Source organism: Vicia villosa, linkage group LG2, assembly GCF_029867415.1.
Source record: "Vicia villosa cultivar HV-30 ecotype Madison, WI linkage group LG2, Vvil1.0, whole genome shotgun sequence".
Lineage (NCBI taxonomy): Eukaryota > Viridiplantae > Streptophyta > Magnoliopsida > Fabales > Fabaceae > Vicia > Vicia villosa.
The window spans coordinates 218,748,538-218,771,223 of record NC_081181.1 but is presented as its reverse complement, the minus strand read 5'-3'; the positions used below and the strand labels follow the sequence as shown (position 1 = coordinate 218,771,223).

General features: G+C 35.6%; 4 protein-coding genes across 6 annotated transcripts; 2 read left to right on the top strand and 2 right to left on the bottom strand.

The window, feature by feature from the left end:
- The first annotated feature begins 124 nt into the window (after positions 1–124).
- On the top strand, positions 125–3,339 carry LOC131651361 (protein TOC75, chloroplastic-like). The gene is made up of 7 exons (XM_058921024.1): positions 125–1,225; positions 1,332–1,553; positions 1,651–1,758; positions 1,870–2,061; positions 2,171–2,419; positions 2,601–2,855; positions 3,048–3,339. Exons 1-7 carry the CDS (start codon positions 125–127, stop codon positions 3,285–3,287), a joined length of 2,367 nt encoding a protein of 788 aa, XP_058777007.1. The 3' UTR covers positions 3,288–3,339.
- A 2,504-nt stretch (positions 3,340–5,843) lies between these two features.
- LOC131653962 (uncharacterized) lies at positions 5,844–8,503 on the bottom strand. 2 transcript variants are annotated; one of them, XM_058924319.1, is made up of 5 exons: positions 7,996–8,503; positions 6,890–7,046; positions 6,625–6,657; positions 6,362–6,456; positions 5,844–6,216 (listed from the first exon to the last, which is right to left on the bottom strand). In XM_058924319.1, exons 1-5 carry the CDS (start codon positions 8,323–8,325, stop codon positions 5,998–6,000), a joined length of 834 nt encoding a protein of 277 aa, XP_058780302.1. In that variant the 5' UTR covers positions 8,326–8,503; the 3' UTR covers positions 5,844–5,997. The 2 variants fall into 2 exon arrangements, with proteins under 2 accessions (XP_058780302.1, XP_058780303.1); XM_058924320.1 differs by lacking the exon at positions 6,625–6,657 and having other exon boundaries at positions 7,996–8,495.
- Positions 8,504–14,915: 6,412 nt separating this feature from the next.
- Positions 14,916–15,764, top strand: LOC131653961 (uncharacterized). The gene is made up of 2 exons (XM_058924318.1): positions 14,916–15,367; positions 15,455–15,764. The coding sequence occupies exons 1-2, from the start codon at positions 15,029–15,031 to the stop codon at positions 15,614–15,616; spliced, it is 501 nt and encodes a 166-aa protein (XP_058780301.1). The 5' UTR covers positions 14,916–15,028; the 3' UTR covers positions 15,617–15,764.
- Positions 15,765–16,315: 551 nt separating this feature from the next.
- Positions 16,316–22,163, bottom strand: LOC131653960 (pumilio homolog 2-like). 2 transcript variants are annotated; one of them, XM_058924316.1, is made up of 10 exons: positions 21,892–22,163; positions 20,971–21,780; positions 18,847–20,360; positions 18,600–18,741; positions 18,410–18,517; positions 18,100–18,312; positions 17,903–18,013; positions 17,161–17,355; positions 16,856–17,030; positions 16,316–16,767 (listed from the first exon to the last, which is right to left on the bottom strand). In XM_058924316.1, exons 2-10 carry the CDS (start codon positions 21,598–21,600, stop codon positions 16,727–16,729), a joined length of 3,129 nt encoding a protein of 1,042 aa, XP_058780299.1. In that variant the 5' UTR covers positions 21,601–21,780; positions 21,892–22,163; the 3' UTR covers positions 16,316–16,726. The 2 variants fall into 2 exon arrangements, with proteins under 2 accessions (XP_058780299.1, XP_058780300.1); XM_058924317.1 differs by having other exon boundaries at positions 21,960–22,163.
- Positions 22,164–22,686: the final 523 nt, after the last annotated feature.

Here is a 22,686-nt window from a genome sequence, read left to right as displayed (position 1 = left end):
AACAATATAAATACTATTTGATTTTGCAAAACCAAAACCCATCTAAAACCCTTTTCTTATGTTTTTCTTTCTGTTATCTGTTGCTTTCTTGTAGAGGTCACCTTCTCAACTGTAGCCAACAACAATGTCTTCTCTTGCTCCCTCCAAAGGCAACATTGGCCCTGTCTTGTCCGCTAACAACAACAAGAACAAACAGTCTCTTCCAAAATGTAACTCTCGCACACATCTCCCTAACGGTCGCAGTGTCTTCAAAGCCATTTCCACCACCATTGCTGTTTCTACAGCAACTTCCGCTGTGCTTCGCTTTAAACCAACTACCGGTGGTGGTGCTGGTGATGGCGGAGGAATTATCGGTGGAAGTAATGGCGGAGGTGGCGGAGGATGGTGGTTTCATGGTGGAGATGGAAACGGAGGATTCTGGTCTCGGTTTTTCACTCCGCCACGAGCAAATGCGGATGAACCTCCGTCCGATGAGTTTGATTCTCATGGCTTGCCAGTTAATATTGTGATTCCGTTATACAAACTCAACGCGTTGAAGAAGTACAAGGTTTCCGATATTACATTCTTTGATCGGCAGCGAAAAGTAAAACTGAATTCCGACGATGCATTCAGGGAGATGCTTAATATTTCTCCTGGCGGAGTATACACTAAGGCACAGCTTAGTAAGGAATTAGATGGTTTGGCAATGAGTGGAATGTTTGAGAACGTTGATCTTGAAGGAAAAACCAATCCGGATGGAACTGTGGGAATTACGATTTTGTTTAACGAGAGTACTTGGAAACGCGCTGAATCGTTTCGTTGTATAAGTGTCGGTATGTTGCCGACGTCTAAGGGTATTGAATTGGATCCTGATATGACTGAAAAGGAGAAGTTAAGAACCTATTTGAATCAAGAGAGGGAGTACGAGAAGAGAATTAACAAGGCAAGGCCTTGTATGTTACCTAAGGCAGTGGATATGGAGATTATGGAGATGATGAACGAACATAAGGCTTTGAGTGCTAGGTTGTTGCAGAAGATAAGGGATAAAGTTCAGAGTTGGTACCATGATCAGGGCTATGCTTGTGCTCAGGTGGTTAATTTTGGAAATCTCAATACAAAAGAGGTTGTTTGCGAGGTTGCGGAAGGGGATATCAGTGAATTGACTATTCAGTTCCTGGATAAGCTTGGCAATGTTGTTGAAGGCAACACTCAAATCCCTATCATAACGAGAGAGATTCCGAAAAAGGTACAATAATATACACTACATAGTTATGTATCATGATATTTTATCTGTTTTGTGATTCATTTTTTATCCTTACTACTTGTGATGGATGTTTGTGTTGGATTAACAGCTGCTCCCAGGTAACACCTTCAATATTGAAGCAGGGAAGCAAGCTTTGAGAAACATAAATTCGCTTTCATTGTTTTCGAATATCGAGGTTAATCCGCGGCCTGGTGAGAGTAGAGAGGGAGACATTGTTGTTGAAGTTAAGTTACAAGAGATGGAACAGAAGGCGGCTGAAGTCAGTACTGAATGGAGTATTGTCCCTGGAAAAGATGGATATCCAACTTTGGTATTTTACTGTCAAATTAAATATCAGTTTTCTTTAAAAACCGACGGATTTTGTCTGCTCGATTAATCTGATTGTTTGTTGTTTGATTTCTGTTTAGGCATCACTTCAACCCGGCGGGACTATTACTTTTGACCATCGGAATATTAAAGGACTGAATAGATCTGTTAGTGGCACTATAACCACCAGCAACTTCCTCAACCCTCCGGTACTCTTGAGTTAGTTTGTTGAGTTTGTGCATTTTATTTTGAGAATAGTTTTGTGTTTTGTAGATATTGTGAGATTGGTGTATGAAAATGTCCTTCATGTTTTTTCCTAGGATGATCTTGCATTTAAGCTAGAGTACACACATCCCTATTGGGATGGTCTAGATGATCAACGAAACCGTACTCTCCGAGTAAACTGTTTCAATAGCAGAAAGATTAGTCCGACATTCATTGCGGGGCCTGGGATGGATGAACTGCCATCAGTATGGATTGACCGTGCTGGTGTCAAAGCTAATATTACAGAGGCAAGTTTGTTTGTTCTTTATCATTACATGAACACATAAACCTTGGAATGGCTATTTAGGTTAATGTAGTGTGTTTTTTTATCTTAATTTTTTGTTGTGTGCCACGCAGAGTTTCACGCCGCAGAGTAAATTCACTTATGGACTTGTAATGGAAGAGATAACAACTCGTGATGAGAATTGCAAGATCATTGCAGAAGCTCCAAGAGTATTACCTGATGGTTCATTTTTACTAAATGGACCTCCTACCAGCCTCAGTGGCACTGGCGTTGATCGCATGGCATTTTTACAGGCAAACATCACTCGTGATAACACACGTTTTGTGAATGGAGCTCTAGTTGGAATGAGAAATATGTTTCAGGTGACTATCTCATCCTAAATGGCATTTTAGTGTATCTGATGTTTTGAGGTTAACTGAACGCGTTGTTAAAGGATAAAACCTTGCTTAGAGGACAAGAAATTGATGTTTTGTATTTTAAACTCTTGAAGTATGATATGTCAATGCTTTCTGATTATACATCTTTCACTTGTGAAAATTACAGGTGGATCAAGGCCTAGGGATTGGCACTAAGTCCCCATTCTTCAATCGCTACCTGCTAACTGTGACACGATTTTTCCAGTTGATGTCTGTGGAGGAAGGAGCTAGTAAATCACCACCACCAGTGCTAGTCCTCCACGGCCGTCATGGTGGTTGTTTTGGAGATCTTCCAAGTTATGATGCTTTTGCTCTCGGTGGCCCTTATTCTGTAAGGGGTTACAGCATGGGCGAGCTTGGTGTTTCCAGAAACATGCTGGAGGTAGGAATCACTAGACTCATTTTATGATTCTTCGTCATGATTATGTTTCAACTTATTTTTATCATCCGTGTGCTATTCAGACCAATGTTTTAAAAAACGGACATTGGTTTTGGTTCAACCAGACTGCAGTATAACCGGGACCAAACCAGCCCGATACTCAGGGAAACAACTGATTTCTTTTTCTTTCCACAGGTTGCAGCTGAGTTACGGGTACCTGTTAAAGGCGTGAATGTGTTTGGCTTCGTTGAGCATGGCAATGATCTAGGGAGTTCAAAGGATGTCATGGGGAATCCTTCAGAAGTCTATAGGCGATTGGGTCGGGGTTCATCTTATGGTGTTGGTGCCATGATTGGTAATGCCAGAGCAGAATATGCCATTGATTATAACTCAGGAACTGGCGCGTTTTTCTTCCGTTTCGGAGATAGGTTTTAAGTTGCAAATAAGTCACAATTTTTGGTGATTGTGCTAGACTTGGTTTTTTTAGTACTTGGAGAATTGGTACAAAAGTTCTGGAATAATATTTTATGTAGCAGCATCTTGATGTTTGCTATTAGATAGTTTTATTTTTTGTGGCCAGTGATCACTACTACACAGTTTGCAATAACAGACGAAACCTTGTTATATGAATTTTTTTCTTTGATGAAGGGGTTCAAATATTGATGCTTCTTGTGTGCATAATATTGTAGATGTTAATGGTTGTGATTTTTTATATCTTATATTTTTCACTTTTGTCCTAAAACATATTTTAATAAGGTTGGTAGAAATACAAATATGAGAGCATGTTTATGGTTTACATAAGTTTAACTACATTTCTACATTTTTGTTGTTTCATCTCTCCAAAAATGCATTCATATCCACTACAAGAATCTTCTAGTATGTGAAGATCAACCGCCACTATCATGCATCATATAAATCTGCATCATATCCACTACAGTGTCTGTTGGGGGATTTGAGAGCTTTGTCTCGTTACCCTCTTGCATTTTTCTTGCATATCATTATAAATCTGCATGCATTACTTTTATCATTATCCACTATAATTCATTCATTGCATCTCACTGCATTTTGCTCTCATGGAGGGTAAAATACATGTTTATCATGATCGAAAAAATGTGGCTGTTACAAACTCTAATTTGTGGAATGGTAGCAATTTTGATATTCCTTCTCATGAGTAATTTAATGGAGCAGATGTTGTTATTATTGGAGGAAGCTTGTTCGGATTGTGAATTTTGCTATTTAAATGAAATTTTGGCCACTTTTTAGAGGGTTTTGAGTTTTGAGGAGCAAGTGGCGGCTAAGGTCATTCAACTAGCGATTTTGGAGCACATTGGAGTCATTAGAGAGCAATTTTTCCATATATTTTGATGATGAATGCTTCTCCACTCATGGTATTTATTAATTTATCAATGAGTATCTAAGTTTCTCTAGATTAGAGCTTTTTGAGATGAACCTTGTTTTTACTATGTTGGATCATATGTCTATTTGAGATTTGTTAAATACTTTCAATATTATTATATTATTTAAATTATTCTTGTGTTTAATGTTTTTAGTCGCTTACATGTGTATGAATTGATCTCGATAATTACGAATTTTTTATCGTTATTCTAATTATTTGAGCTAGAAAATTTATTCAACTTTTTAATGAATTAGGAATAAGAATTTAAAAGTTATTGCTTATGAATTAACACAAAGACAACGCCTAATTTGTCTTTGAATTGACCTAAAAAATTATGGAATTATCGTATAAATTAGTGAGCTACGCACCAAAGAATTGGATGTACTAGTTATGTTAATATGTAGTGAGATAATAATAGGATTCAAACTCAAAAGGTACATAGTTCATCAACAGGTAAAAATAAAGGGATTCGATAAATAGCTCTAATGCAATCTTAAATTACCTCCTTTTCAATCCTTGTTTAGAATCGCTTATCAACGAACCCCACTCTGTTTAATTACTAAATTTCTCAATTATTTTTTTTTAAATCGAGTCCTCGTGGAAAAGAATCTTTTATTATTGCTTTGACGTTATCGATACACTTGCCGAAAGGTTATTAGGGTTTAAATTTGAATTTTCATGCATTGGGCCGGATTGCCACGCCCCTTTTCCATTGGTTAGGTCTTATGTGATGCAACCCATAACATTTATATTGGCACCCCCTTTGATAACAAATCTTTCTCCCCTTGTTTAGGCTCCTCCCATGGTTCTCCGGTCTGCTTAGTTAGAATCTCCGACTATTTAGACGAAGTAGTAAAGGATGACGGTCACTATGCTCATCTTTTCTCAGTTCTTGGTAGAAGTTTGGAACCTTTACCTCAACTTTTGAGGTTTATATCTATTTAGGCTCTGGAGATCGTAACAAGGCTCTGGATATCATTTGATAGTATTCAACTTGGTAAAACAGGATATGAAAGTAAAGTAAAATACTAATATGGTAGAGAACATTGTAATATTGAGAATTACATTATTTAGTACAAGAAAAATGCATAACACAATGGAGATTGATAGTCTATACAATTCAAGTAGCCTAAGGATCTCCCAAAGTAACTAGCTAATTTCACCATACTTCCACTACCGTCATTTCCCCCTCAATTACGGCTAGATCTAACATTTTTTCTTCTCCTACACACCTTTCCCACTAACCCAACTCATCGACTAACATTTTACATAACAAAAGATCATTTTGAAATATTGATATGTGAAGACTATTTTCTTTTTGTTTACATGAGAAAACAAAGAAAAAAAATGTAAGAAAGAAAACTACTGACCACAAGAGTAACTAACACTCTTATTATCTGTGCAAGAAACAGATAGAGCCTAGCCGGATGATCCACAATAGACCATGCTCTAAGCTTGGCTAAGAAGTCAGCACGCATGATTAAGAGTGTGACAGAGTTGGAAAGTCCGACCATTAGCCATATACTGTCTGAAAATAGCTATTTCATCCACATAACTGAAGACACTCGCACGTGGTATCAGATGAATAGTATGTGTGATATAGAAGACTATTGATGCATTCCTACAATTTCAATGACTAAGTTACATATTTACTCCTCAATTTTGCTAGCAGGAGCCACCAAGAGATAATAAATGAATGAGAGGCAATAAATTGGCATCTGAGCTTCAACCAACTATCATTTTTTTCTTCTATAAACCTAACTCCTTTTTTAACTGAGCAAGAGCAGCTTCTACTTCATCAAGGTTATCCTCAACGCTTTTGTTTTCCTTGCGAGCTTCCCCTTGACTCCTGTTATTTGGTGTCTCTGTGCCATATAAATTAGATGGATTTCCTTCTTGAGGATTGTCATTTGGATCAACTATATTGAGTTCTTTCTCAAGGAACTCCACAAACTCTTCTCCTATTTCCTGTAAGTTAAAATTTAAGAAATCATGATTCCTTGTTGAATACTAAGGCTTTTCTTGGAAATCTATGGTGATAATAAAGGATTATACATTGTCAACAAACCACAAACAATTAGAAACAAATACAAATGTTAACAGGAAATCTCACCGACAATTCCTCCCATAGACTCTTTGGTTTTCCTTGTGAAGCCGCACTGGCTTCCCAGTTCTTGAATTCTTCTTGAAGATCCTTAAAGAAGTCTCCTGTAATAACGAAATCATCAGAACTCAAACCACACATGAAATGAAATATAAAACTAAGTTGTAACATTAGAGACATCCCTTTCCCCAGATAAAATTTGTAATGAAATGCAGGCTAATCGTATTGCTGGTTTGGTCACATGATGTCTATCAGAGAGTATATATAACTACCTATTGTTATTTCAACATCTCTCAAAAAATTACCTGCAGCAGTAAGATATTAACATAAGATTTTTTTTTTCTTCTAAAAATGTTGCTAAATTGAGGAAAGTCAAAAATGTATTTTTTTAACAGATGCTAATGCAATAACAAAATTGAAGAATTGAAAATGTATTCTTCAACAGATGCTAATGCAATAACGAAATTGAAAAAGTATTCAAATTGAAGTTTGTAGATAGATCTCCAAACAAGACTGCAAATTATTATAAACCTTTACCTAATCCATAAAACTCTTCTTCAGCTTGTGGATTCCAACTTTGGTTTCTTTGAGAAGAATTAGAACCACGATTTCCCGAATCATACTTTCTGCGTGGAGAATTTAGCAACGTATTGTATGCATGTTTTATCCTCAAAAATTTCTCCTGTGCATTCTTCTGCGAGAGTACACTTTAAAATGCAAAAATAAGTACCAAGTATTTGTATCTTCTAAAAGTTAACTGTTATACAATAATTGAAAATATAGTTTGTGCAAACCAGCAAAATTTCATGGGGACCATATTGCAACAACAACAACGAAAACCAACAGAGTATGCAACCATGAAATCTTTAATTTTCAAACAATACGTTGCTACATCATTTAAAACTATAATATGTTCGACTTCTTATAACGGCAGGTTTGGAAAGTTATTATGTCAGTTATAGTGTTTAATATTAGGAATTAATCGAGAAAGGTAAGAAGAAACTGATTATGAGATAGTTTTTAAATGGTTTTAGGTGGGAGAGACCAAGCTCTCAAATTGTTAAAAAGGAGAAACCAATACTCACGAGTTTCATGGATAGGAATGGCTTTATATCTATTCTATCACTAATTCTCGAAACATTCTCTGACGGTGTGTGTTAATTATGTATTAATAATATAAACAATTGTTTTCGACAAATTCTGCATAGGATTGTTCTATCATTCCTGTTTTCTTTTCATTAATTCATTGCCTATAGGTAAAATTTCTATCATAATATCCCAACAAGAAAAAAATACATTGACTTGTTTGGATCGATGGAATTGGATGGAGTGGTGCCGTATGAAATGGAATGGAGTGGTATTTCATTATTCAGATCATTTAAAATCGGATGGAGTGGAGCGGAATGGAGTGCCATGACATGGATTTCATTTCATTCTATCACTTACCACCATATTTCTTCCCCTACAATTTGGACAAAATGAAAAACTTGTTTTATTCTGTTCTAAAATTTTCAAACAATAGAATTGGATTTGCACTTAACTTTCAATAAACTATCTCTAACACAATAAATGTCCAGCAACAATCATGAATAGATAAAATTCAACACAGTACACAACAAAGAGATTGAAATAATAGCAATTACCTCTTTATTAACATCAGGATGATACTTGAGAGCGAGTTTCCGATACGCTTTCTTGATTTCAACCACAGATGCGGAAGGAGACAATCCCAGAACCTCATACGGAGACTCGCCGCGCTTTGCTTTTACAATTACAGTAATTCTATTGCTACCTCTTCCTTTACACGCATGCTGATTTCTATTTGTGAAGATGCTAGGGTTGATTCTGCATCTAGGTATGGAAATTGAACAAGTGGTTTGGATTTGGTAATGGAGGCATGAAGATGTTTGAAGAAATCGATAAATTGGAGAAAGAGAAAGTAACATGTTAGAAGGGAGAGTTAAGGGATGCATGTTAATGGAGAAAGCTTTGTTGTTCTATCATCTTTTTCTGGTTCTTCTGGTTCGGTTGAATTTTGGAGATTTCTCTCGTCCGTAATTAACGATATAAATTTGTGGGGACTGATTTGGAATAATTTCTTCTCATGTAATTCGTCTGCGTTTCTTTGCATTTCTAGTTTTCTACCTTCAGTCGATTTTTTTGGTCCCAATTTTGGGGATTTAGATTTTTCTTACTTAAACAAAATAATTATTTTTAAAATTAAAAATAGTATTTTTGTAAGTTTAAGATTAAATTGAAGAAGTTTTTAAAATATTTAAAAGTGAAAATCTTATTATTTTTAATCTTGATTTTTTAGAAATGACGTCCCCAGATGATAATGATAAACTATAGCTTACAATGATTGGCTCCTTTGTCTCGCGGTGGACGTACCTCCGGTTCTTCTTCCTCCGGACATCCACCTCCTCCGTCATATATTCCGGCCCCGGTTACACCTCCTCCGTCATTTGTTACTTACTGTAGTACGTATTTTTATTAACATGATAAATCCAATACAAAAACATTGTGCGATACAATCCGAAATCCGAACAAAACAAAACAAAACACGTCAAACAAAACAAAAACATGTTATTCTTCCCGACGAGCGTTACAAAATACACATCAAACAAAATAAAAACACGTTATTCTTCTCGACGAGCGAACTCCTCCGAATGAAGATAATTATACCAATCTTCATCCCACTCAGTATCAGAACCATCAGCGTTGATCACGCCTGAAGGCTGAGCCTGCGCGTCCGAGCCATGGACTCCCAGGGGACGAGAAGCAGAACCAGTCAAAAGCTTCTTCTTCTCCTTCACCTCCTTCACCTCCTTCACCTCTTTCACCTCCTTCTTTGAAGAACCCTTTCTTCCCTTAGCGCCCTCTTTAGAAGACGCAGTCCTGCGTGCTTGTTGGTTGTCTGACATGTTCCTGTAAACAGTTGAAATCGATTAATATGCGAGACAAAATAAAAAACAAAAAAAATTTGAATTTCTGATACAATTCGGAAGTTCATTTCCGAAAACTGGGAGGGAGGTGTTTTCGGAAATGAACTTCCGAAACACCCCTGCGATGCACTTTTCTGCAACTTCCATGGCAGACCCCTAAACCAAACTTCAAACCAAATCAAAATGCTTCTAAACAACCTAAATACTACTAACAACCTAACCATATATCATTTATGCAATTAAAACCCTAAATAACATGCATTTCAATAATAGATCTAAAAATTTCAAAACTTACAAAGTGTTAGGATTGAGGGCTTTTGAATGTTGTTTAGCAGTGTGATTGGAGCCTTGATGCAGCTTTGGAATTCTGTTTGCACAAATTTTCGCCTTTGCCACTTTTTGTTTTGATTTAGGGTAAATGATTGGGGGAGGGGGAGTGTTTTGATAAATCTGCAGAAATCGCAGTATTTCGGAAGTTCACTTCCGAAATAATGTTTTTGGAAATGAACTTCCGAAATAAGTCAATTTTTAAAAAAAAAAACGCTTTCGGAAATGAACTTCCGAAGCAGGGGTATTTTGGTATTTTCGCTGGGGGTGACCCCCATAGGGAGGTGGCCAAAGAAATTTTCCCAAAAAATGATAATCTCTCTACATTAAATCAATAATAATATGATAAAAATATGTATGGTTCATAAAATTAAGGTACTATACTCATAGAAAAAATAACAATGTATCTTCATTAAATATTGACAGCAAAGATGCATTTATACCAAATTGTTAACTGGAATTCTATAACCTATCTCCAACATCTCCTAAGAATACAACAAAATTATAAAATAATGGCAAAATATATTTTTTTTCTTTAAATATATTTCAGAGTTCATTTTGATCCTTGGTTTTTAAAAGTTTCAAAGTAGTCTTTTAATTGTTCAAATAGTGTTAGAGAAATTCTTTCCGTCTGTTTTGGTCAAACGTTGTTTAGCTAGTACGCGTGGCAATTTAGTTTGCAGTTATTCTTCATCTTCTTCGTTTCCACCCTAAGGTTTACATATTCTGGTTCGTTTTCTTCACAAATCAAATTTGGGTTTATGATTTGGATGATTCCCAACTAAAATTGTGCATTGAAATCGAAGGTTTCATATGTGATGAATTCTGGGCGTTATTCGAACCTATTTAAACAAAACAGCTATGCAAGTTTTGATTCAAATGTATACACAAGCTCAAATATGTGATGGAAGCACATTTGTCATTGTGGATACATGGTTGTTCTTCGTAGGGTATCAATCATTACAACTTTTGGAAAATAGTTTTGGGGTTATCGACATTTCAAGGTAAGAATGATTTTGAATGTTCTTTTCTTTGTAGTGTCAACTGTAATAAATGTATCATTTATTTTGATTCGCAGTGTTTTACACAAGCTGGATGTGGATTTTTTGATTCGTCCTATGAAGATGCGGTAGATAAGAATGACTAATTTTTTATGAAGCAAAAAATGTAGGTTGGAGAAGCTAGCAAAAGAAGTTGATGCAGCAAAAATGGAGGTCGAAAATCTTAGGGTTACAAATGAGGAGCAGAAGAAAGAGATTGTGGAACTTGAAATTCAATTGAAAAAGATGGTGAAAGGGGCAAAAATTTTGAAGATTATGTTTTGTATTGTTGTCTCTGTGTTGGTATTTAGTGTGTTATAAACTTGTAACATTTTGGGTAATTGTTCAGTTAATCATTTTGTGTTAGGTTATATCTGTTTGTATCAAGTTGTAAAATTTGAACAAGTTGATATTTGTATTAGTGGCTATCACTTTGAATGAAATAATTTTGAATGGGATAAATTTGAAGTCATATGAATCCATCTCAGTTAGTTTAATATCTTTGCACCAGTTAATGTTGTTAGAAATTGAATATAATGTCTTTGCACTAGTTAATGTTTGATCCAATATAATATTGTTAGAAATTGGGTATAATGTCTTCACACCAGTTAATGTTTGAAGCAGTATAATGCTGTTAGAAATTGAATGGTTTATACCAGTAAGTCATTGCTCATTTGAATGGTTTATACCAGTATACATCAGTTGACATTATACCAAAACAGATAAGACAATGCTCATTTGATCTTTACCAAAACAACTAAGACAATTCTCATTTGAATGGTTTATACTAGTATACATCAGTTGACATTATACCAAAACAGATAAGACAATGCTTACTTGATCTTTACCAAAATAGCTAAGACAATGCTCATTTGATTTTTTACTAAAACACATTACTAATATTTCGTGTATGCACCATAATATTTTCTATTACATAGGTTCAAAATACCATTAAATCCAAAATACTCTTCATAAGGTTCAGCAGGTAATCTAACTTAAACTGAGTTCAAAAGATAACAGACAGCAAACAAGTATAAACTAAACTAATTTTTCTTCTTTGGTGTGGTTCTTTTTGTTGGTGTTGACCTTCTTGTTATTGGCCCAACTTCACTCTTAGCTGCGCCCAATCTAGTTGTAGGTCCTGGTGGTATAAATGGTGTTGATGCCCTCTTAACATGTAGCTTCTTTGGTCCTGGTTGAGTACTTGAAGGAGATGCACTCTTAATAGTTACCTTTTTTTCCCCTAGTTGAGTAGGTTGTTGAGATCCATGTTGAGTATCTTGTTGAAATGCTTGTTGAGTAGGTTGTTGAGATTCTTGTTGAGTAGGTTGTTGAGATCCTTGTTGAGTAGGTTGGTAAGATGCTTGTTGAGATGGTTGACTAGCTGGTGTCACCTTGCAATTGAGTTTGTTGTGACCCGCCTTATTGCACCTAATGCACTTGATAATAAAATGTGTTCTTCTTATTTTTCTATCAGAGCCATCAATCTCCCTTTAATCTAGACTTCTCCTTTTCTTTGGTCTTCCAGGAATTTTCTTGTACTTAGATGGTAACACATCGCGATATTACATCATAACCCACATATCTGATCCATTTACAGGATAAATCACATGTTTGTACATAGACATGTATGTTGATTTTCTGTAATACTTAGGGATATAATCACCAACCTTATGGTTCTTACTCTTCATAGCTAAAATTTCATGAATACGAGGAAGACATGTGAGTTCCCATCTTATACAGGAGCATATGTGATCCTTCAAACATAGGAAATTTATCTGCTGGATTTTTACGGGGTCTCACTTCAAAGATGTGTTCATCTGACATCCTACAGCACAAAAATTAAGATCAACACAAGGTAGGCACATAAAATTTAGACACAAATTTCAATAAATACTTACCTAACAAGCCATAGATTTTGCAGCTTTGATTCTTTTCATTTATCTTTCTCATGCTTGTGAGTAGGTAGATTTTATAGCCTTCCATATAAATTCCTTCACCATTTTTCTAGAATTTTTTTTCTAAAGTTGTTATAAAGGTGCCTAACACAGAATCTCTTCTAAACACCAGGGAGAAGCTCATCCATTGCAGGTAACAGACCATGCAATCACAAATGATAACCATGATCAGAAATGAAAACACAAGATTAACATCAAATATAAACATAAAACAAACATAAACATACCTTTTGTTGATAAAAAATGAGTGTGTATGCTAGACACTTATCTCTACCTCCAAGGTCATCAATAAGAAGCTCCAAGAAACCATGTACAACTATCCTTATTTTCACCCTCCACTAGTGTAAAATCTATTGGCAGCATTTGATCATTGGGATCTCTACCTATGGCTGCCAGGATTTATCCTCCACAAAGACCTTTTAAAAAGAAACCATCAATGCCTATGAAATGTCTACATAACTTGAAGATCTCCTTACAGGATGCATAGCAAATGTATAGCCTTCTGAAATGGGTACTTTGATCAGCCTCACTTTCTTGAATAGGTTGAACATTTAGTTTTATAGTTGACCTTGGTTTTTTTTTTTATATCTCATGACAATAGTCATAAATCCTAGTATAATCCCCTATGAAAGACCCGTCAACCATATCTTTAGCAGCAAATCTAGCTCTCATTGCCTTAGTCTTGTTGACCCCTACATTCCACTTCTTTTACACCTTTTCCTTTATATCCTTAATCTTCATCCTAGGATTGGCTTTCAAGGAGTTACAAATCCTTTTACTCGGCCATTTAATACTCATCGTCTTCATATTATACTCTCTACTACAACTATGAATATTAACCACCTTTCGTTATTGTCAAGAATTCTCATTTGCCAACTTAGCACAATATGCTTCCCACTCACATTCATCCTTACATCTAACCCTTACTTTTACTTTGTCATTTTTAATGAACTTCAAGTTTCTTCCAGATTGTACTACATATGTGGTTATTGCCTCCTTAAAATCCCCTTTGATATTAAAAAACATTCATACTTCCCACTTGTAATTGGCCATGTCTTTTTGTAACTTAAACGTAGGGTACTTCTTTCTTATAACTCCACTACTATCATCACTGTTATTATCACTCACTTTGAATATCGTTCACCAACTATTGATAATGAAGGAAAGATTAAGTTCAATAAGTTTTAATTGGAGACATGTGCAGATGTAATTGCTATGTGGAGTACATTTCATCATTACATAGTTTAGAGTTCAATCGAGGTAGATGTGACACTTGTGAGATCAACCACGAGTATTCTAAAGATGATGAAACAACGTGAACCATTCATATGTGATGAAATGTCATGTTAGATTTAAGTTAATAAGTATCCATGTTATGTTATGTATTTTGTGTGTGATATAAAACGTTTATGTTAAATTATGTTTTTTTTTTGTTTTTTTATTTGCCACTGTTGGTGTGTTTTGTGTTTGTGATACCAAAAAAGAATTTGAATTTCAATCTTCGAATAAATCCTAAACCATATTGTTAAATTGTTGTTTGTGCTGTGTTCGTAATAATAAAGGTGAATCTAAATTTTACTATCCAGTCACACTCTTTGACCGAATTAATTACTTATATGTTCTGTTTACATGATAGATAAACATACATATATATTTCATTATCCGAAAATATTTTTTTAACGCAATATTTGAAAATATTTATTTGTATTTTGTGTCATTGAGGTGTATATGAATTTCTAATAATAATTAAAGGCATATTTAGTCCCATATTTTTAGTTTAATTTAATATTTCATTTTGTCTCTTAACTAAAAAAAGTTACAAATTAGTCTCTTAACTTCACTTTTACTCTAATTGATCTGTTTCGTCAAATTCGGGCAAACAGACGTTATGGAAAAGTGGATGTACATCAAGACTCAAAGTCTAAATATGACTCAGTATTTATACTATAAAATATAATTTCCATTTAAGTTTCTAAGATTAACTTTGTTCACCTTCTAGAAAACTTAAATGAAAACTCTATCTTATAGTATAAATGTTAAGTCAAATTTAGACTTTGAGTCATGTTGTATCTATGTCACTATAACTTAAATTTATTTATTTATTAAAATTGATGGAAGAGACCAAATAGTATAGCACAAATGAAGCTAAGAGACTAATTTATAACAATTTTTAGTTTTTACATTAAATTAAGATAAGGAAAAAAACTATTATACGTAATTTAGAAGTTTCACAGGAGGACTATTAAACATTTCCCATAAGATTTACTCATAGGATCTAATCAACAAAGATAGCAAATCAACCCATCACAACCGTGGTTGTGCCACGTCACATAAACAAAAAAGTGAATCAAGTGATTGCTATTGCTAGCCTAAAGGGGGTGAATCAGCAAGTCAGGGTAAGAAGCCATGGCCAGTGCTGCATTTGCATCATCTCCACAAATTGCAACCTTCCTTTCAAAATCTTCTTCTTCTTCTTCTTCTTCTTTTCCTTTCCAACCTCGCTTTTCCTCTTTAAGTCTTCCAACAACTCCGTCTTTCTCTCCCATTATCACCACATCCAGAAAACCCATCCTTTTTCAAACAAACTCCAAACTTCTCCCACCTCCCGTCGCTGCTGCAACTGCCGAAGACGCCGCCGTTGATGCTACAGAGCAATTGGTCACAACCACCGATGATGGAGTTTCCGTAATCGTATCAGTTCTTTTCTTCATCGCCTTCATTGGCTTATCCGTTATCACTATTGGGGTATATTCGTAATTTGCTCCTCTATTTTTCACTCATTTTTTTATAAACATGAATTAGTCGGTGTTTATTTGATTATTTATATGTCAGGTAATCTATTTAGCAGTAACCGATTTTTTGACAAAGAGAGAGAAGGAGAAGTTTGAGAAAGAAGAAGCTAAGAGTGGAAAAAAGAAAAAGAAGAAGAAAGTTGTTAGGGCAGGACCTAAAGGATTTGGTCAAAAGATTATTGAAATCGAGGAAGACGATTAATTCATAAGGTTCTCCAATCCATTCTTGCAATGAAATCAGATTTATTTTCTCCTATGGTTTAGCAAACTGTGTAGTTATTATCATCGCAATGTTTTAACAGAGAAGCAAGAAACATTATCGTCAATGACATGACATGTTTGAGGATTCATGTGTTGGTTTCCATCACTGATTTTTTTGTCTCAAACTTCAATCCTAGTTTGTTATCTTCTGTTTGTCAATTTACTGCTACATTTGCATTTTTTTTTGTCGGGTTAGATTCTGGAGAATTGTTTTTCAATTGAGTATACAATTTATTGTAATAAAGAGTGTGATTGCTCTAAAGAGTGTGATTGCAAAATTTAGACAGATTAACAATTTCAATGTCCAAAATAATAGGTTGTCCTTAAAAACGTTATCATTTTATCTCTAAATATTTATTAATCATCGATCACAGAAAAAAAAAAAGGTTGATCAACAAAACATAGATTTATTTATCTAGATCAACAATAGTTTTGCAAAAAAAAAATATTAAGCCTTTTTTCAATTATAAGAAATTAGTATAACTAAATGAATTAAGTTGAATATAGAACCTGTCACAAGCAGCTTTTTAAAAAGAACCATGTCCAAATGACTGGAATTTCCACCGTACAAAAGCTTGTATCAGTGAATAAACATGGTACAACATAACAAACAAGATATATATAATAGTGAAGGCAAATATGAGAAAGAAAAACTCTGCTTTCATCTAATAATGATAAACATAAACAGCTCTTCACATAGCAATATTTTGTACATTCTCGTCAGCTTATAAACTACCTCACCGTTTTATGAAAACTTTACATCCACCTTACCTTGCCTTGTATTGTCATTTTATCTTCCACTGCAGGGGCATCAGAGGTGTAGTAGTAGTATTACACATCTGAACCTTACCTCACTTAAATATTCTATGTATACACTACAGAATGTACAGTTCTCAATTACAAACCGATAATTTTATTACCAATCGGCCACAACTATCCATCACAGACAGATAAATAGATAGATAAACATAAATAACTCTTGCATGCAGAGGAGGAGATCACACTAGCCTCAGTTAGCTGTACAGACAACACTCTTTTTCTACTCTCACTCCTAAGCAATAGTATGAGGAGACTGAGCAGCAATTCTCCTCTCTGCAACAAATTACATGTAATTAGTACCTTCTCATGCAATTACAAGAGTATATAAAAAGTTACATTCAATTAAGGAATAAATACGTACCTCCAGCAGCAACAAGTTTCTCTACACGGGCTACGATATGCTTTCCGTAAGTGTACTTTTTCAGTGCATTCAAATGAACTTTGATTCGCGAAAGAATTAGCTCGCGCTGTTGATCATCGCAGGTCTCCAGCACCTTCTGTACAACGTAATTAGCAAACTGATCTTTCATCATTGCCTGCATACAAGAGGGGATTGATTTATCATTTGCAAGATGACAAATTAGAATCAATTTTGTCGAGCAATACAGAAAGTTTGATATGATTCTATCTGCAGAACTTCTTAGTTTTTAAGGAATGTAAAGAAACCTGCAGAGGCTCATTCTCATCCGTTGAGCCAAGCATCTCATTTACAAGCAATAAACGTTCAGCAGGACCTCCAAAGGTCAGACACTTCTCCACAACATTAGAGGCAAACTTCTGCTGGCTCATTTGAACTATATTGCCTGCTAATTCCTTGATAATTGTAGAACGCTCGTGAGGTTTACCATGCTCAAGGACATGCTGTTATTGAAAAGGAGAAGATGAAAGCAAAAATATCAGCTTATAAGTATAAATGACATGCTAAAGGGTAATTGCTCAATACAAGTGGAGTATGAAGTATTGTGTGGAGAGCAACTAGAAGTTTGGATCACAAAAGGACAGGATTTGAATTGAGTATAAAGCATGGTATGCTATGACATCAAGCAATAAATGCTTAAAGAAACAATAAGCAACAATTAAGACCAGACATTCTTAATAAACTTAGTATCAACCCATAAAAAATCTAAAAACTAGTCATTTAATATAGTTGACATAAAGAGTACTGTATGAGATGGTGTATATATCATAGAAAAAGGAGACAAGCATATTGTCAAAAACGAGTGGCCCGGCTGAGATTTTACTTGGCCCAAAGTGAAGAAAAGCTAGATAACTGCAATGAATTACAAAGCAAAACACCATAATAAAGTAAACCATACAAAAATTATGATTGTTAGGTGAACCACTTCGAATCAATAAGTGCAACAATAAATAGCTCAAATATAAGTAGTAGTAATGATGAATTAAAAACCTGGACAACATAGTTGCCATACTGATCCTGGGCTAACATGCTAACTGCTCCTAAAATCTCATCCATAACTTTTTGCTGTGTGCTAGGATCTTCACAGTGCTCCAGTACTCTCTGCCATGTGAAATAAATGGTATTACATTTTCGAGGACTTTAAACTGCACAAAAAAAGAGAAAGAAAAGCACTTAATAGATCTTACCTGTATCACCCGGCAACCATATGGATGGGTAGATAATGACACAACTTGATCAAAAAAAGTTGAGACAATAAAGTCAATTGCATCTTCAGGTACGCATTCAATACATTTCTGAATGACATGGTTGCCATTCTGATCTCGTACACAGCGCATGATATTACCATCAAGCTCTTGAACCATTTTAATCTTCTGGTCCAGATCAACAACTTCTATGGCCTAATTATATATACAAATTAAGAAAGGATGTCACATTCAGACAATTATGGACACAAAGCCACTTGAAATATCAACTACTGCACTTAATTGTCAATACCTTCTGGATGACTCGACAACCATACATTTGAAGGCTAAGCGTCAGAACATGGCCATAAAGCTTGTTGGCTAACTCTCTTCTCTGGGATGCAAGTCCGTGCTCAAAAAACTGTCGGATGCAAATTGTTACTCTACCAAGATTCATATTTATGCATGGTCAACATAGATACAAAGTAATAAATTATAATTACCTTCTGAACCACATAATTACCAAAGACATCAGTCATCAAAGCAAGAGCATGTGGAGTGATTTCTTGATAAACCATATTCTTTTCTTCAGTAGTTGCTGTTTCAAGCTTTTGTTGAATAAAACGGCTCCCATATTGATCAGCACTGCCAATAAGAGCAAATTCAATTAATTTTATTTTCCCCCAAGAATGTTGATAAATATTAGAAATAATTAACCAACAGAACACCAGCCAGGCTAAAAAGGTATACCTGAATTCAACAACATGGCCAGATATTTCAGAAAGCTCAAAACACTTTGTTTTATTGCTTTTAAACTCTTCCAACAGAGATGAAGCGAAGTTTTCATCCACGTTTCCAGCATCTAGGTGCCATGGTGCCATAACCCCAGCTACATTCCTCATTCCAGAAGCAAAATGCATATTCAGGTCATTATGCCTGATAGGACTGCCAGACCCAACTGGCGAATTGGATAAAGAGTTTGCCATTGGACTTCCCGGATAAGACAAACCAACACCATAAGCAGGATTTCCATAATAACCATGATGGTTGGAACCGCCAGATTTACCACCAAGTGGAACATTGTATTGTGACTTCTGGGGTGAAAGCAGAGATCCAAGATAAGCTTTCTGAAGCTCAAGTAAATTCATGTACGAATTTCCCAAGTAATTCCTGTCTGCAGATGGGTCATTAAGAGCACCAAGTTGTGCAGCAGCATACTCGGGTGTCCTCGAGTACTGAAGATACATTGGATCAACATAAGAAGCCTGAAGACCACCACCTACAGTTTGATTTCCCATTCTACTGAGAACATGCACATCAGATGGAGACGAACCTCCAGAGGGAAAACCACCTCCAAGGATTCTTGAGTCCATTCCAGGAGATGCCATTGCTGCAGCAACATTCTCAAACAGGGGTGGCAAGTTACCAGTTCCAAGTTGGTTAGCCATGAAGGATGCCAAAGCTGGATTTCCACCATACCCACTCAGGCCATAGTTATTAAATGATGAATTGGTACTGTCTGAAGTCTGGTACTGTGCAGGCAAGCCACCTCCACCACTATAAGGAGAGCTAGGTGATGCATTGAAATACGAGTTATTAGGAGAAACAGCAGACATTTGATGCTCGACCTGCCTATCCAAGGATGGACTTTTCATGTCTGGCCTGCTTCCGCCTCTCTTAACTGAATCAGAGTGAGCTGTTTTCTGTAAGTGTTGCTTGCCATGATCCTGACCACCTTGCATACCAAAAAGATATTTCTCATAATTATTAACATCAGACTCAACCTGTGATGGGAAATGGTTATCACCATCCAACACATCATCTGCTGACAATTTCATGCCAGACAAGGCTGAGACAATATCTGCAGACCCATTTTTGATGCCAGGTGATACATCAGTAAATGCTTCAGGACTGGTAATACCTCTCTTCTCAGCAGCAGCAACTCTCCCACTGCCAATCGGAGTGGGGCAAGGACTGGGAGCCCTAGCAATGTGTTGTGGATCAGGAGTAGTGCTTCGTGACAGGGAAGAGCCACCAAGTGCAGCAGCATAAGAATATGAAGCTTGAGAACCAACATTTTGGGATGCAGGTGACCCTTGAACATTTGATCCAGACCTTACACCATCAGTGGCTGAGGAACCGTGGCGCAAATGAGCCAGCTCTGCTTCAGCAGAGGATGTAATCTCAACATTTTCATCAAATGCATTACGACTGGCTGGACGAGAAGGAAAGCCAGTGACAGAGGAGCTGCGTCCCAAGTCATCCTGCACAAGTAATGGTTTGAGATGATCAGTAGAATGAAAAGGGTCAAGAAAGAGATAAATGTAAAATTTGAATATTCATACATTTAATATATAACATGTAGTGCAGGAAGTTCGCGTTTGATAATAGCAAGAAAAAAAAATTTACAATCCGTAGGAAAGATAGATTGTTTCGCCCAAAAAAATAAAAAGATAATGAATTATCAAGCAAACATCCAAAATCGAATAAGAAATAAAAGATTAAGCTGAACGGATAAAAGGCTCTGAAAGATATGAATTCAACAATATAGCAGCAAAAGAGCTCCAGGGCCATTATCAACATATGCTCAGAAGCTTTAAACTATGATGTTTACAAGTGTCCAAAAATATAGGATTATTAGGAAGTGCAGAATACGAGTCAAATCAATTAAATTTATGGTATTCAATATGTTAGAGGCCTTGGAAGTTTCAAACTTTCCATGTGCCCAAAAGATTTTACAGTGGACGCAAAGATCAAACTGAAAAGCGAAAACACAGAAATGAAACATGACAAATTCCAGTGAAAACTAAACAAATGCAAAAACCGAGTAAAACAAGCCAACAAAATTACAGAGCAATGAAAGAAACAAATCACCTGAAAAATTTCTGCAAGGCTCTTTTGTTTGCTTCCAAGACCAGGTCCTGGCAAACCAATGAGACCATCACCACCCCACTCAGCAGAGCCTCTAGATTTTTCATCAACCACTCCCTCACTTTCTCTTTTCCTATTGTTAAAACCCGGAGGCGTAGCAAACACCGATCTACCACCACTATCATCAGCCCCATTAACTTTCCTCCTATCACCAATCCCACCAATTACAGAAGCTCCACCTTTTAGTCTCTGCGAAAACCTCCAATCCTCCTTTGATAGCATAGGAGGTGGAAGTCTAGGATTCAAATTCACATTCGAGTAATAATACGACAGATAAGCTGGATCAGACCTAAGCTCTTCCTCAGAACCAAAACCATCATTCCCAGAAAACTCCGAAATCCCAGCTACCCCGGTCGACCCACTTCCAAATAACCCACCAACTGCATTCAAAGAACCATCCACAGTTGGAGGAGCTGATCCACTCCTATACAAATTGACTTCATGTTCATGATCATCAACCTCATGCCGTCTTTGATCACGAAGCAACATCCCTATTTCCTTCTCAAATTCATCTCCAAACGAACCCTCGTTACCACCACCAATCACCGGCCTCCTACCCAATTCAGACAACATTTTTTCCTTCAAAAACTCAAACTGACCATCATCGCAGTTTTCATCACCTAAAACCTGATCACTACCCTTACCCCAGAACAAAACCCTAAACCGCTAAACAACTCAAAAACCCAAACTTTCATCGTCAAAACGCAGAAGCCCCATATTTACAACTTCAAAAGCTCTCACTTGTATGTAAAACTGAAAAACAAAACTTAATTAAAATAACAATGATAATAATAATAATTGTAATAATAATAAAAATCAACTATCTTCATGAACATGAACACTGCAAGCTGAAACAAAACTAACCTAAGAATCAATCATCAAAAAAGCTTGAGAATTTGAGTATTTGAGATTGGATTTCCATAATTACTGACCGAAAACTGGAAACAAGAATCTAATCGGTGAGAAGAGAAGAAAGTGATGAAATCGAGTGTGATGATGAAAGCATGAATCTGGCGGCTATTGGTTCTTACAAGAACCCTTAGGGTTTTGGTCTAGAAGAAGAGAGGAATTTATACAATGATGATATCAAAAGCAAACCCAAAACACAAATTAAATTTTAGTTTTTTATTTATTTATATTTTTTGCAAATTAAATTTAAATATCCCGAATTTTTTTCTGAATTTATAAAATTGATATTAGAAATAAAAAATCCAAAAAAAGAGGAGAATTGACCAAGTGATGTGTATGTAGTGGTGTTATGAGAGAGGGAATTATTATTTGCTAAAATAAGTAAAAGAAGAATCTATAATAAGTTGACACGTAGTGTTGTTGAGAAAGACACGTAGTGTAATTAGATTCGATGTTTGAAGGAAGATAGGACACAGTATTGTAGTACTAGTATATTAGCTGAGTCCAGTTAAGTTTCTTCAACTGCCCATGACTCATTACTTCTTCTTTGCCTTCTTCTAGGACTTTTTGGGTAAGGAAGGACTAAGGATAGTTGGTTTTTTATCATCATATCATTTTATATTTTTTTTATAACCTTTTATTATCATATCATTGTTTGAGTAAAAAATAATGAAAAGTCCGGAAATTCTACTTTAATTTAATGATATTTATAGTAGATGTGTGCGATAATTGTGATTAGTTCGATTTAAT

Coding starts and splice junctions, on each gene's coding strand:
- LOC131653962 (XM_058924319.1), bottom strand. CDS start 8,325: ATGCATCCCTTAACTCTCCCTTCTAACATGTTACTTTCTCTTTCTCCA. Junction 6,658..6,889: donor AGAAGAGTTTTATGGATTAG/GTAAAGGTTTAT, acceptor TTACTGCTGCAG/GTAATTTTTTGAGAGATGTT. Junction 6,457..6,624: donor AGATGTTGAAATAACAATAG/GTAGTTATATAT, acceptor TCGTTATTACAG/GAGACTTCTTTAAGGATCTT.
- LOC131653960 (XM_058924316.1), bottom strand. CDS start 21,600: ATGTTGTCTGAATTGGGTAGGAGGCCGGTGATTGGTGGTGGTAACGAG. Junction 18,518..18,599: donor GTAATTATGTGGTTCAGAAG/GTAATTATAATT, acceptor TGCATCCGACAG/TTTTTTGAGCACGGACTTGC. Junction 16,768..16,855: donor GAAACTTGTTGCTGCTGGAG/GTACGTATTTAT, acceptor AATTTGTTGCAG/AGAGGAGAATTGCTGCTCAG.
- LOC131653961 (XM_058924318.1), top strand. CDS start 15,029: ATGGCCAGTGCTGCATTTGCATCATCTCCACAAATTGCAACCTTCCTT. Junction 15,368..15,454: donor TATCCGTTATCACTATTGGG/GTATATTCGTAA, acceptor TTTATATGTCAG/GTAATCTATTTAGCAGTAAC.
- LOC131651361 (XM_058921024.1), top strand. CDS start 125: ATGTCTTCTCTTGCTCCCTCCAAAGGCAACATTGGCCCTGTCTTGTCC. Junction 1,759..1,869: donor GCAACTTCCTCAACCCTCCG/GTACTCTTGAGT, acceptor GTTTTTTCCTAG/GATGATCTTGCATTTAAGCT. Junction 2,420..2,600: donor GAATGAGAAATATGTTTCAG/GTGACTATCTCA, acceptor TGAAAATTACAG/GTGGATCAAGGCCTAGGGAT.